The sequence below is a fragment of the Micromesistius poutassou genome (assembly GCF_964030765.1).
Source record: "Micromesistius poutassou genome assembly, chromosome: 8".
In the NCBI taxonomy this organism is placed as follows: Eukaryota; Metazoa; Chordata; class Actinopteri; order Gadiformes; family Gadidae; genus Micromesistius; species Micromesistius poutassou.
In genome coordinates, this window is record NC_140278.1 from 16,602,950 (window position 1) to 16,618,348 (window position 15,399).

Below are 15,399 nucleotides of genomic sequence, written 5' to 3' on the forward strand. Positions count from 1 at the left end.
GACAGCTCTAGAACTTCCCCCTAATACCAGCAAGTTAAGTGTCTTGGCTCCTGAATTGTCACTCGTCTGTTATGCAGTCGTTATTTTAGGATCGCTTTACTGTGCGTCTTAATTTAGCACCCGTTTTGACTGCACTGCTGCAGTGAAACGACAACTGGCTAAGACCCTGTGATTCCCTTGAATCGTTTTTTAGTTCACCTGGCCTTTGCTGGACCCAAAGTGCAAGAAAAGGCGCTGGGGCTATGGACGAGATGAGGGACATCTCCCTGGCGGGGCTCCGTTCTATGTTTTACATGGTCACACCTAACGAGTCATCTTTCCAACATGTCGAGGAGGTCCCGAAGTACACGAGCCAGGTGGGTAGACCCCCGCCCACCACAACACAGCACAGCAGCGGCGGCGCAATCTGGGCTCTGCAGGTCTGTGTGCTCAGCAAATTAGCACGGGGCGGACTACAGGTAGACCCCAGGGTCCCGACGTCTCACGCGGCGGACTACAGGTAGACCCCAGGGTCCCCACGTCTGACGGGGCGGACCACAGGTACATTGGAAGCTGGCTGGTAAGAGGCCTATCAACAGCAAAACATGCTGTAGGCCTACGTAGATACCGAGTAGTATAAATCCACCTGTAGGGCTGCGGCCGGACAGGAGCCTTCCTGACCCCGAAGTGTCTCTGGGGCAGCCGTGATAGGAGCTGGTCCAATTCTCTTCATGCTAAGGAAAGGTGCTTCAACGCATCCTTTGTTACGTGCTGTATGCTTGATGTTGATTGTAAAATAATGAATTAATAAAATAAAATTGGAATATCTAGAATTGCTTAGGCACTCTCTGATGGCCTAGAGGGACCTGACGGTTCCCCTCTGAAAAATTATAATTAATTATAGTATATCATATTTTAAAAAATTAGGAAATAATTACAGAGGTCCTGACCTCGGTGACTATTTCATAGCTGGCTATGGCCATGGCCCATGCCATGGTTACACTGGACCATCCATCACGAGGACAGGGGATAATGCTGTCCCACAATACGGTTAAGGTTACTGCTGTCACGACTACCACCTTGCGTCAGTAACTTTTAAAACGATTCTGAAGCACAATTCTTCTATTCACGAAAAAAAAAAAAAATGTTGTCACAGCAGCATACTTGTTAGGATCTATGTCAATCCATATGAGTGCAGACAGGAGCGTGAACGACCATGGTCAATGTGACAACCGTTTTGTTTCCCCTTTGTGACTGGTAGTCTATATCCTTTTTAAATTTCAAATCCAACTAATAAAGTAAACATTTTCACCTAGTTTCCAATGTTTATTTAGCCTGCGTGAAACAGCGCTTTTCGGACACACAGGCCCAAAGTATCTAAGCGGCGCTTTAAGTGTTTGTCCCTGGGACGTTGCAGTTTTATCACGTCAGGCGAGCTCTGTGTGTGGTGGGGGGTTATACACATCTTTCCTTGACCTCATGACCTTTTCCATCAATGTCAAGGAAAATATGTGCAGAAAGGACACTGTATGTCTTTTTTTTTATATATCGGACCTCAATATGATGCTAACATTATATCCAACCTCACCATTGACTTGTTGTTGGGCGGGGTTTCTTTTTCCAAAAAGGTTTTACTGAACTCAGTTAAGCGAGTCTGTACATTCACCATGGTTGTCATCTGTTCAATGATTTGTATACAATGATAACATTTTCTCTGACAGCGTGATAAAGTGCATTGTGAGGGCGCATATTTTCAGCTTACATCACTCATCCGTGACCCTATAAAAACGTTTTGGAAAAACACAGGACATCTGGTCAACAAATGCCATTTATTTAACGTGAAGTCCTGGTCCAGAAGAAAGGCCACTACTAGGCCTCGGTGCCACTAGAAACTGTCCGCAGCAAGCTCCAAGTAGGCATGAACTCATGGGTTCATGTTTTTTTTTATATTGTAGACCATATATTATATGACCCAGTAGGCCTACGTAACAGATTGTACTGACCTTTTGTGTTCTGTGAGTCATTGGGTTGTATATACAATTGAAACAAAATATAAGGCATGTTAACAATTGTATTAGGTTAACCAAGCAAAAACCAAAGTAGCAGGCCAAGAAAGTAAATCCATTTGTTTTAAACAAGGACACAGACACATACAGATGGGATTCAAATTGAACTAAAACACTTTCAAAGATTAAAAAAAAGGGATCAACTCTATCAACAAAAGTCAAAACCTTTCTCTTAATAAAAAACTAACTAAAAACTCAAGGGTGTGGGTTTGGGGAACTAAAAGTATCCAGGAGACAGGATAGGAGCAGAGGGCAGGTCTGAGGCCTGCGCTCAGCATGATAATGTCTCCCTCTGAGGCTTGAGGAGGGAGAGAGACAGCCTGCGCTCAGCACTCGTTTGTTAGCTGCGCCTTCCACCGCTGTGGCCAGATGTTGGGGCTTTGCGTGTGATCGTGGATCCCTTGTGGCGGTCTGCCTCTGCTTGTATATTCACTCCCAAGACACACGCACACACAAAAACACACGCGCACACACACACACACACACACATACATCCGCACACATATAGCAGAACACCTGCATGCAACCATATGTGCACTGCATGTCCACATGCAGCAGCCAACAGCTTGATATGTGCATGCACATAAAGCGGGTGTACACACACACACACATCTGCACTCATTGATTGGTATAAACTGACGCGGACAAACGCACACCCTTTCTCCCTCTCTCTCTACACACCTGCAGACATGTAGTCCATAAACCGTAGGGGGTCGTGGGAGGGTCTGAGACACAGGGTCTCCGTCATCGGAGAACCAGTCAGGCAGGTCCAACACTCGGGCGGGTCAACACAATGACCTGGGCTTGCTAAGCCCATTCCTGGCTAATGGCTTCCATGCATACCCAAACAACCTCTGTGTCTTAGTATATAGAGGCCTGTGGTAATATATAGAGGCCTGTCGCAGGATCCTTAAGTCTGTGGTTACTTGATGCGAGGAGAAGACAAAAATATGTAATGAGATGAAGGAGACCAAACGGCTCTTTTCTTTTAGATTGATTAAAACATTTGGTTGTTCAATGTTTAATTTGAATGATAGAGAGGCCCCTAGGCGGAGCGACCAAATGTAACTTTTTGTGCTTCAGTGGCAAGTCCAGCCGGTATATTAGGTGAGACAGCTGCCCTCAGGCTGTCACTGGATTGGATGTCATGGCTGTCAAGTTAAAGTGTTGGTTCCTCCAGTGCTATTATGGTGCAGGTACATGAAAGTAGGAAGAACAGACAAGTTAGACAGAAACTCTCCTCTAGTCTTCCCTGCACAGCAATGGGTGGTGCAGAGGAGGGCAGCCTTGCTATTTTAGCAGAATATCCTCAGTTCACGTTCCAAACACAATGTTCGGCAACAGCACTCCTTAAAATGTTATGTTACGTTATATCTGTTTTTCTAACTACATGAAGTCATAATTCAAGTGTGTGTGTGTGTGTGTGTGTGTGTGTGTGTGTGTGTGTGTGTGTGTGTGTGTGTGTGTGTGTGTGTGTGTGTGTGTGTGTGTGTGTGTGTGTGTGTGTCCAGGCCTCACCGTTCTTCATCTCCCTGATATTGCTGGAGCTGGTGGTGGGATGGATTAAGATGGGAAAGCCCATCGCCTCCATCAGCGACGGCATCACGTCTATATTCGCCGGAATAATCTCCCGGCTGCCATCGTGAGTCCACTACACACCACAGACCACAGAAGCTAGGAGAAGCTAGATTTTACAGCTTTATCGTCATACTTTTACAGTGAATAAACATAAGCCTATATAAATAAGCTTTAAGAAGCATATCTAAATGTAGGGGGAGAATCTTTCAACCCAATATAAGAAAAGCAAGAAGTGAAAAGGCAGAGGTTTATAGATGCAAGGTTTCATTGCAATAATTGGTAACAATATAGTACATATTACATGTATATTGATTTATTTGTATTGATCTTGAAACAAATGTAAATGGTAGACAGGTGAGTGGTAACGGGTGATGATCCAATGTGCAGCTCGGGAGAAGATACATTTAAATAAAATGTATCCACTCTTCATCCCTGGTGCACAGTTTCACAACAGTTTCATAACTGTTTATGAGGCTCCAGGTGATAACCTGAGGTTACAGGGGCACAGTTGCCCAGGTGAAGGTTCACAGGAAGGTTCTCTTGTGGAATTGCAAACTCGTGTCCAGCAAGATAAGATAACATCTAAAGCTAAAAACAACATCCAGTTTGGCCCGTGAGGTTGCAGATTACAACCGATCTGTAACCTGCCGTCTCACCGCAGGACGCCACCAGATCCTACAGACTGCACCTTTTGAAGAAGGAAAACAGGGTGTTCGACAAATGTATTAGAAGCAGAGATTGGTCAATTACTTTACAATAAAGGTGAAAATACAGTGTTGAATGTCATGTTTCAGGTTGTTCATGAGGGGTATGGAGCTGACGAGCTACATGTTTGTGTGGAAGCACTTCCACCTGGTGGCGCTGCCCTGGGACTCTCCCTGGACCTGGTGGCTGGCCTTCCTGGCCGTAGACTTCGGCTACTACTGGGTCCACCGCTCCTCCCACGGTACCATACCCACACTTTTAATTTTCAGAATCACAAGCAAAAGCACTCTTCCCGGTCATTGTTCTGCAGCCATCTGCGCATGTGCATTACATTATTCCACGGTGAAGCATTAAACAAAGTCTGCTCTCTCACACATTAACCTGTTATGCAATCGCCTTTCGCATGCAGCAAGCTACCACTGGCGTATTCTAGCTGAAACCCACCTGAGCCACCTACTGTTCATACTAATAAGGTGTACAACTTGGTGCATGTTTGAGCCTGTAGCTGTTTTCATATGACAAATTAATTGTATCAAATATTGAATATTATATTAATACCATCCTATTGTGCTTGAAAGGGGTACCTGGCAGCAAATTTTTTTTAATGTTTATATATATATATATATATACAGTATACACTTGAACCGCGATATAACCCAGTTCAACAATTCCGCAAATTTGGATATAACGCGGGCCGTTGTGGACACAGATTTTCCGGTATGTGAATTTTAGAGTGGTGATCTCTCCACAAAATTGCCTATAAAACGCGCAAGTGAGGATCAAAAGATGATGGCAGAGCATATACGAGCAGCAGAGTGGAAACTGGACCAACACACTCAAGCTGACGCCATACAGTGGATCATGGCGAGCGTGGACGGCCGACCTTCGGGGTTCTGTCAGAGGAGAAGCCTCCGCAACACAAGTAGAGGAAGGAGAGGATGATTTTGTCTTCCTTTCTTTAATAACATTTAAAGACGGGCAGTTGGAATGGGGTTTTAACAGGATCCTGGGAATAACGCGGTCATCGTTATTTTCAAATGTTCTATGTTAACAGTGGCTCAAAAATTTGCCATAGGAACTGTCCAGTGTTGTAATAATGTCACTAAAACGTCAAAGTTTTGGCTATATATATAAGAATTGGAAGTGCATAAGAGGATTGGACTTTGGGCTAATTTCCCTGTTGTTGTCGATTCAACATTTTAGAAAGTTTCCCAAACTGTAACTGACAGGCTGTACGTATGGACAAACACACACATGAACACAATCTCCTCTCATTTCCCTCCTTGTCTGTCACTGAGGATTCGGACACGGCCAAGCCAGCAATTTGTTCTACATTTGTTCAACAAAGAGCTCCAGGAAATATCTTTTTACACAACCCCTGCTTATACCGTTGATCGAATACTAAGATATCGTCTATAAAAATCCCTCCCATAAGTGGCAGTTAACGTACAGAGAATCCCTGAACGCTTCGTGTTCCACCGTCGTAAGGCTAAATCAACCACGAGTACAAAGAGCGCGTGACGAATGACGCTGGGACCTTGGGGGACGCTTGTCCCCCTCGCAGGGAGGAGGACCTGTGAGGAGAGCGCACACATCATATTTTTCTGCAGGAAGCAATTATTCCTGAGTTACATCCAGCTGCTTTGGTACTGTGCAGATGTTGAGCTGTGTCCCCAGAGTTCTGGGGGGGAGGGGGGAGGGGGGGGCGATGGGGGTCCCAGTCCCGGGGTCTGTCAGATCCATGGCCTGTAAATACTGATAGGTCTTCTTTAAGCTTCTCTTACTACCTATACCTCTCCTCCCTCCCCGACAAAAGATAAATGGATGTAACAAAAGGCCGGGTCGGATGGGAATAAGACAACGCTGTCTCAGCTCCAGCTCGATTTGTTTTTAAGCACTCTGGGCTGAATCCCCGCTTCTTTTTCTTTGAATCACTGTTGATTTGTTGATGTGCGAGGCAGAGGCCGGCAAGACACTGATACTTCACCAGGGAGGAGGGGCTGAAGGGTATTTATTTGCCTGCTTATGGAGCGATGCTCGTTTGTGTCTTTGCCTTCATTTGACTTCACACATACCGTCCAAATGGTTTTGGTCCAATGCCCGCTGTGCTCTGTGTTGATACTTGAATCTGGATAAACAGAGGCTGTTTTAGTATGGTCCAGAGCCAACCGTCGTACTTTGTGACGGAAAATTACCCTGCATACCTCGGCTCAAAGATTGCCTTTCCTCGAAGGCAATAAAGCACATTAAGAAACGTCCAGACTTTGTCATTATCCTGAACGATGTGCTGTTTAAGCAGCGCTTAATGACCTGTCAAACCCTAATGCGCTCGATGGGGCTGCTCGGCTGTGTTGGGACTGAATTGGTTAAATACAAAAGCCCAACTGCCATCGGATTCTGTTGAATCGCATTATGTCCGATCCAAAGTAAATGATACATGCCTCAAAGCAAGCGGCTGGCATTTGTTCTACAAGCGTCCAACATGTCGTGGCATTTTCATATATCTGCGCTTTTTTGCCTAGACGGTCTCAATTTTATTTTTGAACCACCGTGGCGTTCTGAAATGCGTTTGAAATCCATTCTAAAAAATCATTTTTTTCCACCTCCTCCATTGCCCTGCCGCTTGCACGGCAGCCTAGTTATTATGGAACATTGTGGGGTTCCAGATAATGGTTTGGTGCCGGGAGGCCGCAAGGAGCTCGCTGTGGATGTAAGCTTTTCCTCCCGTGTTACCAAAGGAAAGCCGCCCGCTGACCACAGCCCTCGGGCCAGGCACGGTCCTGCGCTGCTCACCAGACGCTCCCCGGCGCTGGGGTGAGGTCATCTCGGTTTACCAGGAACCTGAACTCACACGAGAAGCGGGGCTCGGGCCAAGTCGTCTGGGGTCGTCCCTGTCCCGTCTGAGACGTGCTCCGCTTCTGGAGCGGGCAGACGGTGGCGGTGGTGGAGCTCCCGGTGGAATTTTAGTGATAAAATATATTCTGTCATGTAATGATACGATTCTTGCCTGATTTGCTTGCAGGGACTCCTCCTTGTTGAACAGGGTCCATGCCTTTGCGCACATATTTCTCAAAATATATATCTTCTTTACAGTTTGGTCAATTGGGGCCTGAATAGATCACTGAAATGATACTTTCTATGATTCCAGTGTGCTCTAAAAAATCAGAGCTATAAATCTGCACAATGCATATTAAAAAAGGGAACATTTTGTTCAATAGAAGGCAGTAAAAGAGGCCAAAAGTGTCACCCTCTGTTGGGAAATAGGAGAGCCTCTATAAGCTGGACTGTAAAATATCATTTTCAATCTGAACCCCTTTATGACTTTATTCCTCCAAAGCGCTGCTTCCCGTGTGTTCTACTTGAAAGGACTTCTCCTCTTAATTGTGTGGAAAGTGGTTTGAAAAACTGCCATTTGTCTCTGCTGATGCCATCTTTATTGAGAAGACATCACTATTCTGGGCAGCCCCAGGCTTTTTATATATATTTATATATATATATATATATATATATATATATATATATATATATATATATATATATATATATATATATATATAATATATATAATGGGAACAAAGTAAGGGGAAAGTCAGCCTGGCAGTCTTTCAGGAGCTTTGGATTGGACTCCCCATTTACATTTTAATATGCCCAATTGGACCTGCACTTTGGATCATGGCCTGGAAGGATCTTTAATCGGATTCAGAGCGATGGTACGCCAGTGATCCGGCACGCTTTCCACAAACAAACAAGCAGAAAGAAGCTAGTTGTAGAAGCAGCTGGTGGTTCAGAATGGCCTCTTCCCCAGCTTATTGCAACTATGAGCCTGGGGGATGCAGGGTCACTTGAGGGTTTATTTTATTTTATTTTTTATCTACTGCAGTGTCCCGGGATTGAGGGATCCTTCAGTGTTCCTTCTCAGGGTTTCTTCTCTTTGGATTGGGGGAGTCCGACCGGGCCCTTTTGAGGGCTTGAGGGTTGGGGCTGTTGGGGCTGTATCACGTGGGCCTTGTACAATGCGATCACCACTAGCATTCTTCTGTTGGTGTGTATAGACTTTCTTTGATAGAATCCTTTTGATCTTCTACTTCATCAGCCTACTGGTTCTGGATCAAACATAACATAAATATAGAGGGCACACAAATCTAATTTAGATTTGTTTTTAGAGATACATGTCTTTTTATTTAGGATTAATTTAAGATGAGGATCAGCTTTGAATATCCTATTTATTGAGAGATGTAATCATGGGCAGTTATCAAGCCTTTGAAATACATTCTATTCCATTCAGAGGTTAGAAGCTCCCATCTCTATCTTGTAAACAACTTATATTGTCTGTATCTTGGTTTTCTCCGACACAAGTTAGTGCATACAAACGGCCCTGGCTTGGTCGTTTTCTCCAATACTGCCCACTCACCCTCGCGTCTAGTCTGAATGTTGCCATGCACTCAGAAGTCTGAATCTGTGAGCGGCGTGTAATCACAAAAGGGTTTTGGGTTTGTGAGCACTTTTGGAAGAAAAAAAAAGACCTAGCCATGGCAGCTTGTATGCTTGTGTTGCTTCCTTGTGTTGGACAGGGTTAGTGAAGATATAGCTATCTTGACTTGGATATAGTCAACAATTAACCTAGGGTGTTAGCACACCAGACAAATGCTTTAATTCATTTTCTACAGGCCCACCTGTTGACTTATCACCAAAGGCATATGTTTGACAAAATACAATTAATATTGATTCCTGTTGTAAGACTAGTCAATCAAGCTGACTAAACATATAAAACAATGAAATACACTTCCATCTATGAACACCCAGCTGCACGTACATTAAGTTTGACTTGTAGTGATAGTGTACCGGTAGTGATGCACATGGATTTCTGTATGCGATCAGGCACAGGCGTCATGTGGGTGCAGACGTCATTCATCACACACACACACACACACACACACACACACACACACACACACACACACACACACACACACACACACACACACACACACACACACACACACACACACACACACACACACACACAAATAACTAAAAGATGATTGTGTGGCGCAGCCACAACAGCTGGACTCTCCGTCCACCCCAGCCACGAGAGAGCCCTGAATGGCTGTGGAAGCCTGTCTTTTAAGCAGGCTTCCTCCCGGCTCCTCAGGTGCTCTGCATCATGTTGATTGCGACGGGGCCGGGTTGCCACACTCCTCCACCCTTTGCTGAAGCCTCGGGTGGCCTCTCGGAGGTGCGGCGGTCCTGCGCGTCGCGTAGCGTCGCTGTTTCTGCTGCCGGCCTGCCTCGTCTCCGCGGCCTTGTCTCCCGCGGCCTCATCTCCCACGGCCTCGTCTCCCGTGGCCTCGTCTCCCGTGGCCTCGTCTCCAGCCGCGTCTCTCGCGGCCACGTCTCCGGCGGCTTCGTCTCCGGCGGCTTCGTCTCCGGCGGCGGCGTCTCTGGCGGCGCGGCATTCACTCCCGAAAAGTGTTCGTAGATAGGTCGAGTTGCCCGCATTCTCCACCATATGTGGCAACCCGCCTCGGGGAGTGAACCACCTCGCTTGAATCAGCACTCGAATCGCTTGGGTGTTAAGCCACAACGGCACATTTAATCAAACATAATAAGTCTTTCTTATAAAAGAACTAAAAGATGATTGCGTGGCGCAGCCACAACGGCTGGACTCTCCGTCCACCCCAGCCACGAGAGAGCCCTGAATGGCTGTGGAAGCCTGCCTTTTAAGCAGGCTTCCTCCCGGCTCCTCAGGTGCTCTGCATCAGGTTGCCACAACACACACACACACACACACACACACTCACACATTTCTTTGTTAGTGTGGGTGTGTTTGTCTGCAGAAACCCAACGACAGATAAGGTCAAAGTAAATAGGAGTAGTTGATATTTAAGTTAAGTAACCTTTGTGTATGGAATGGGTTCAGGTGGTGAACACCTTGCATGGGTTGGGGGAGGTGGGTGTTATCCTGGTCTGTCCTTGTAGAGGTGTCCTTGTAGGGGTGGGTGGAGGTGGGTGTTATCCTGGTTTATCTTTGTGGAGGTGGATGTTATCCTGGTTTATCTTTGTGGAGGTGGGTGTTATCCTGGTCTGTTCTTATAGGGGTGGGTGGAGGTGGATGTTATCCTGCAGAGGCCTATGAGGCCTCCCAATAAATCTTCACATTGACCTGGGAGTTCCTGGCCCGGCCCAGGTGGGGCCGGGCCCCCCCCCCCCCCACCCTGCAGGGTGACCACCGGTGGGTTCTGTTGTGTCTGTGGTTCTGTGGGGGTCTGGGTCAGGATGTGGGGGAAGGGAGGGCAGCGAGCCGGGAGGACTGAGCAGCTGAACGCTCCTCCGGGAGTCAGGGATAATATAAATGGTGGTCCGCAGGTCAGCACTGTGTGTGTGTGTGTGTGTGTGTGTGTGTGTGTGTGTGTGTGTGTGTGTGTGTGTGTGTGTGTGTGTGTGTGTGTGTGTGTGTGTGTGTGTGTGTGTGTGTGTGTGTGTGTGTGTGTGTGTTGCACATGGTATAGCATATTCATAGAGAATATTGCATGCTGCCCCACTCAAAATATTATCAGAAAGAGGAAGAGGGTAGCCTTTTGTGGACTCTATGTGTATATTTGTGGTAGGTAGGTATGCAAGTGCGTGTGTGTATGTGTGTGCACGCACTGCCAACGTATGGGGGTACCGCACAAGTTTGCTTCATAAACGCGCTTCCTTCTATCAACACACGTGACAGACAAGCCCATTTCCACTTCTGCAGGGCCGGGGCCCGACCACATGCTGATGGAGGGGCCCGGGGCCCCGGGCTGTTGTCTCTACACTGGGTGTGTGTGTGTGTGTGTGTGTGTGTGTGTGCCCCCGTGTGTGTGTGTGTGTTTGTGGGAGAATGTGTGAGGATGTGCATGTGTATGTCTGCCGCAATACAAATAAGCTTCCATTAAGAGGAATGTTTGAAGAGGCAATGCACACAAGAATGAACTGGAGTGCAGTAAGTCGTTTTTGAGGGATTGTGATTGGTGGTTGATTGCTTTGACAGCTCTGTGATGATTCGCTGACGACTCAGCATTCGCTCTAACCCCATTCAACTCGCATTCAGTAAAATCGGAAATGAAAAAAGGCAAAATTTTAAATAGAAAGAATACCAGCAATAATATGTCAAGTAATTTGATCTAGAAAATATAAATAGAATCAACACAGTGCCTCAGACAAACATTCAAAAAAATAATAAAATAAAAGCTCATTCAAAACTCAACAACCACTGAATAAGTAATACAATTAAGAAATGTAAGCCTTTATTTATTTGTATTTGCTTGTTTATTGACAAAAGGAGTGAGTTTGTCCACCAGCGGCAGCGCTGTCCCAGCAGTGTCCGGGCCCTGTGTGATGTGGGCGTGCTCTGCTGAGTGTTTGGTGTGTGTGTGTGTGTGTGTGTGTGTGTGTGTGTGTGTGTGTGTGTGTGTGTGTGTGTGTGTGTGTGTGTGTGTGTGTGTGTGTGTGTGTGTGTGTGTGTGTGTGTGTGTGTGTGTGTGTGTGTGTGTGGAGACAGCATGGAGTACATAGCAGCCGAGCTGGGGGAGAGTTGGCCGCCGCCCCCGGCCCCAGCACGGCCCTCTGTGTTTGAGTTGGCACCGGCTCCAAGCCCCCGCCAATCCAAACACTGGAGAGCTGTTCACACCCCATTACCCGGGCGATTGACAAGGCATTCCACCACTCGCAGGGCTCCACTTCAAGGGCCGCGCTCCTCCAGCGCCAGGGGTTTGTCACCGAGGGTGGTGATTTGGGTGCCTGATTGATAATCTTGGAAAATCATTTCATCAGGTGGATATTTAAAAGGGTTGAGTGGTCAAATTGAGTCTTTTTTTTTTTTTTTTGTTCCCCTACTTACTTCCAATTTCCATGTGCAGTACAACTCGAGTAGTTTAGGTATTTGTCAGTTTAGTGTCATTTTTTTTTCCAGGGGATTTTCGATTTTGTGTCCAGTCATTTTTGTTCTCAGAATAATTGCATGTTTGACTTGATAATCCTTGCAATTTAGAGAACCACACCGCAGGTTACTGGGAGGTTCTCTTTACATTTTAAAATGAGCTAAAGAACTATGAAATCAAACCCTTGACATGTTTAGAATGGACATTAATAGGCTGAGCCAGTGTCTAACTCAATACAATTTCTCACTATTCTCACACACCCGAAATGCATACATTTTGGTTAGCGAGAATAACATAGACGGTGGCGTGTTAGCGTAAAGCTAACCCTGAGAAAGTGGATTGACTGGCGGTGCTGGCGCCCACCAGAGGCCATGTTGGAGCGCTCCTCTGATGTTTCTTAAGCATGACGGTGGGGGAGGATTAAAAAAAAAAAAAAAAAAGAAGCAACATGGACTCTGTGGCATTGGTTCTCACCATTAACGGGGTCTCCCTGCGGGAAAGGCCGTGCCAAACTATGCAGCGTCCCGTGGAGCTCAAGGCCTGGGGACGTTGGCTTGCAGCGAAGCCTGGCGGCTCAAACTTCCCATCGGTGACAACCCGCATCAATCTTAAGACCCCTCAGTCCTGGACCGAGGGAGGCAGGAGGACTCCAGCAAGGAGAGAGGAGAGAGAGAGAGAGGAGGAGGAGGAGGAGGAGGTGGTGGGGACGCGGGTTGATGGAATCGGACAAAGAGGGGATTCTTCAGTTTTTTTGTTGTGTTACCGACCGTCTCCCATAGCGTGGCCGTTTGTATTAATCTTCCGTCTCGCTCTGGTTTATGAGACAGGACTCTCGGAGCTTCTCTGGTGTGCAGCTCCAACAGGAATACTGCTGTTTATTTAAGGTCTGACACACTCACACGTTAGCAGCTATACTCTCCTGTATCACTGTGGTTATACTTTATGTTATGTGTTATATGAAGACTCACCCTGATCTGTACGCTAAACACACTTTTCCTTTGGGGAGGGAAGCCCCTGTGAACACAGGTCGAAACACCCAGGCCTACCTTGGGTTCATAGCCTGTTAACCTGGCCTGGGATGTGACACATAAAGCCATAAACTAAATCCACTGTTGAATTCATATCATAAAATGTGCATGAGCGCAACAACTGCTCTCAACTCTTCTCTTCTGTTATTCTTCTGTCCCGGGTGCCTTAACCTCGCGGGTCACTGACATCTGAGTCGCGGGCTTCTGTCAGTCTGGTCAGGAGGGCAAAGAAAGTTGGAAATAAGAACAACCCAAACGTCATTTAACTGCCTTCTCGCTTTCAAAACACACCACCTTGAACCAAACTGCCTCCAACCGAGAAATCCCCTTCTCTGTGATGGCTGCTCCCTTGCACCAGCTGAAACAAGACGATAACCCAGTGAAGTAAGTAAGTGAGGTGTGGAGTTCTCGACAGAAGCCGTAGTTTTTGGGTATTTTTTTCAAGCGTCAGTTCAGAGTTTTTTTTTCCTCCTGTGTTCTTGCGGTGCTCCACCTTCCGCGCAGCTCGTCGGTTGGTAATGGCCGCTCCGCCGAACGACGGGGTGTGTCAGCACACTCTCTGCCGCTGATGGACACACGCCACTATGCCCACACCTCGCATCTCACACACTCTTGCTCTCGCCGACGTGTGTGTTTGCTCAGGTGCCTCTGCCCCGCCACCTCCTCGCCAACCTCCTCCTCAGCCTCTCCCGCCCACCCCCCCCCCCAGTCCGTTTGCTTTTACGACCATCCTTCTCGACAGAATTCACAGGTTAATTAAACGGCTGTGCAGCTAGCAAGCGTGCGTGTTAACGATGTGGCTTTTGAAAAATGACTCAAAGGAGAAAAAAAAAATGAACAACAGAGCCATCGCGGAGCTAGCTTAGCTGCCTGCCTGCGAGCACGCAGAAAGGGCCGCCTCTTTGCGGAGTTGTCTCTCCCGATTGGATAAAGTGTGAACGGGATTCCAGAAAAGTGGAGAGGGCCCATACTAGCCAGTGATGGCTGTCAAAATATAGAGCTATTTAACACTTTTTAAAACAAATAAGCAGATACTTTACCCTTTAACGAGGGTAAAGTATCCACTTAATGTTAAGTGACAGCCGCAGAGTCTAACATGCGTTCTAACATTTGAATGTGTGCTCACTTGATGAGTTGTTCACACTCCCTGGGGCCTGGCTGTGTTCTCGAGCACAACAAGTTTAAAACACCATCAGTTATGGCTCAAACCACTGTGGCTTGTGGAAAATATTTTCAACTTTGAAGTGAGACCCGCAGCAACTACCCCGAGGCCAGGCGCATGGCCCCTCCCCTACCTGAAATCACAAGGGTGCTTTCCCTGTGAGAAGACAATGGAGTGGGTTGCACCCGGGGTTCAAATGCATCTCATTGCATCTCAGGCATTTATCTGGTTGATGTATCAAAAGCGTAGCTAACCGTGACACCATCCTACCCTATCACACTGAACCATGAGTGTTCAGAACCGTTGTCCCTTTGACTACAGATGGCCTATAGGAGGTTAACATGGTTAAGACATGCTTGAAGGTTACTGTTTTTTCAAAAGCTACGGCGCCTGCATGAGTCAACGTGCACGTGAAGCAAGGGGCGTGCACGGAAAGGTGCCGATTGCAGCGCAGGGTGGTCCGGAATCGGGCCTGGAGAAACCCAGTGAAACCCAACAAGCGTGTTCCCGTTGGATGTCAAAATGAAGTGTAACATTGATATTAATGTAGCAAGTATCACAACACAGCCCAGGAATGTAAACTGGAGCGTGGGGACACTGTGCTGTACATGGACCCAGCTGCAGTCGAGTACTCCGGCCAGGCATAACACGTCAGCCCCTCCCTCCGCCAGGAGCCCAGCCATAGGTCTGCTCCGGTTCGGGGGGGATCAAGATGGTGGCTCGCGGGGACCGGGGAGTCCGGTTTCTCATCGGCAGGGTTGATTTCTGTCTTGAGATATATCACATGGCGCCCCGAGAGAGAGAGAGAGAGAGAGAGAGAGAGAGAGAGAGAGAGAGAGAGAGAGAGAGAGAGAGAGAGAGAGAGAGAGAGAGAGAGAGAGAGAGAGAGAGAGAGAGAGAGAGAGAGAGAGAGAGAGAGAGAGAGAGAGAGAGAGAGAGAGAGAGAGAGAGAGAGAGAGAGAGAGAGAGGAGAG

General features: G+C 47.1%; 1 protein-coding gene across 1 annotated transcript in view; it reads left to right on the plus strand.

Moving 5' to 3' along the window:
- Positions 1–242: 242 nt before the first annotated feature.
- The window catches only part of LOC311351797 (uncharacterized protein), a gene marked incomplete at both ends in the record, with an annotated part of 15,695 nt that continues 538 nt past the window's right edge, over positions 243–15,399 (plus strand). Inside the window, 6 exons of the mRNA XM_084471935.1 lie at positions 243–356; positions 3,557–3,687; positions 4,418–4,569; positions 5,038–5,045; positions 9,481–9,803; positions 10,166–10,190. Coding sequence (XP_084328061.1) covers positions 243–356; positions 3,557–3,687; positions 4,418–4,569; positions 5,038–5,045; positions 9,481–9,803; positions 10,166–10,190 — 753 coding nt within the window. The remainder of the gene's footprint in view (positions 357–3,556; positions 3,688–4,417; positions 4,570–5,037; positions 5,046–9,480; positions 9,804–10,165; positions 10,191–15,399) is intronic.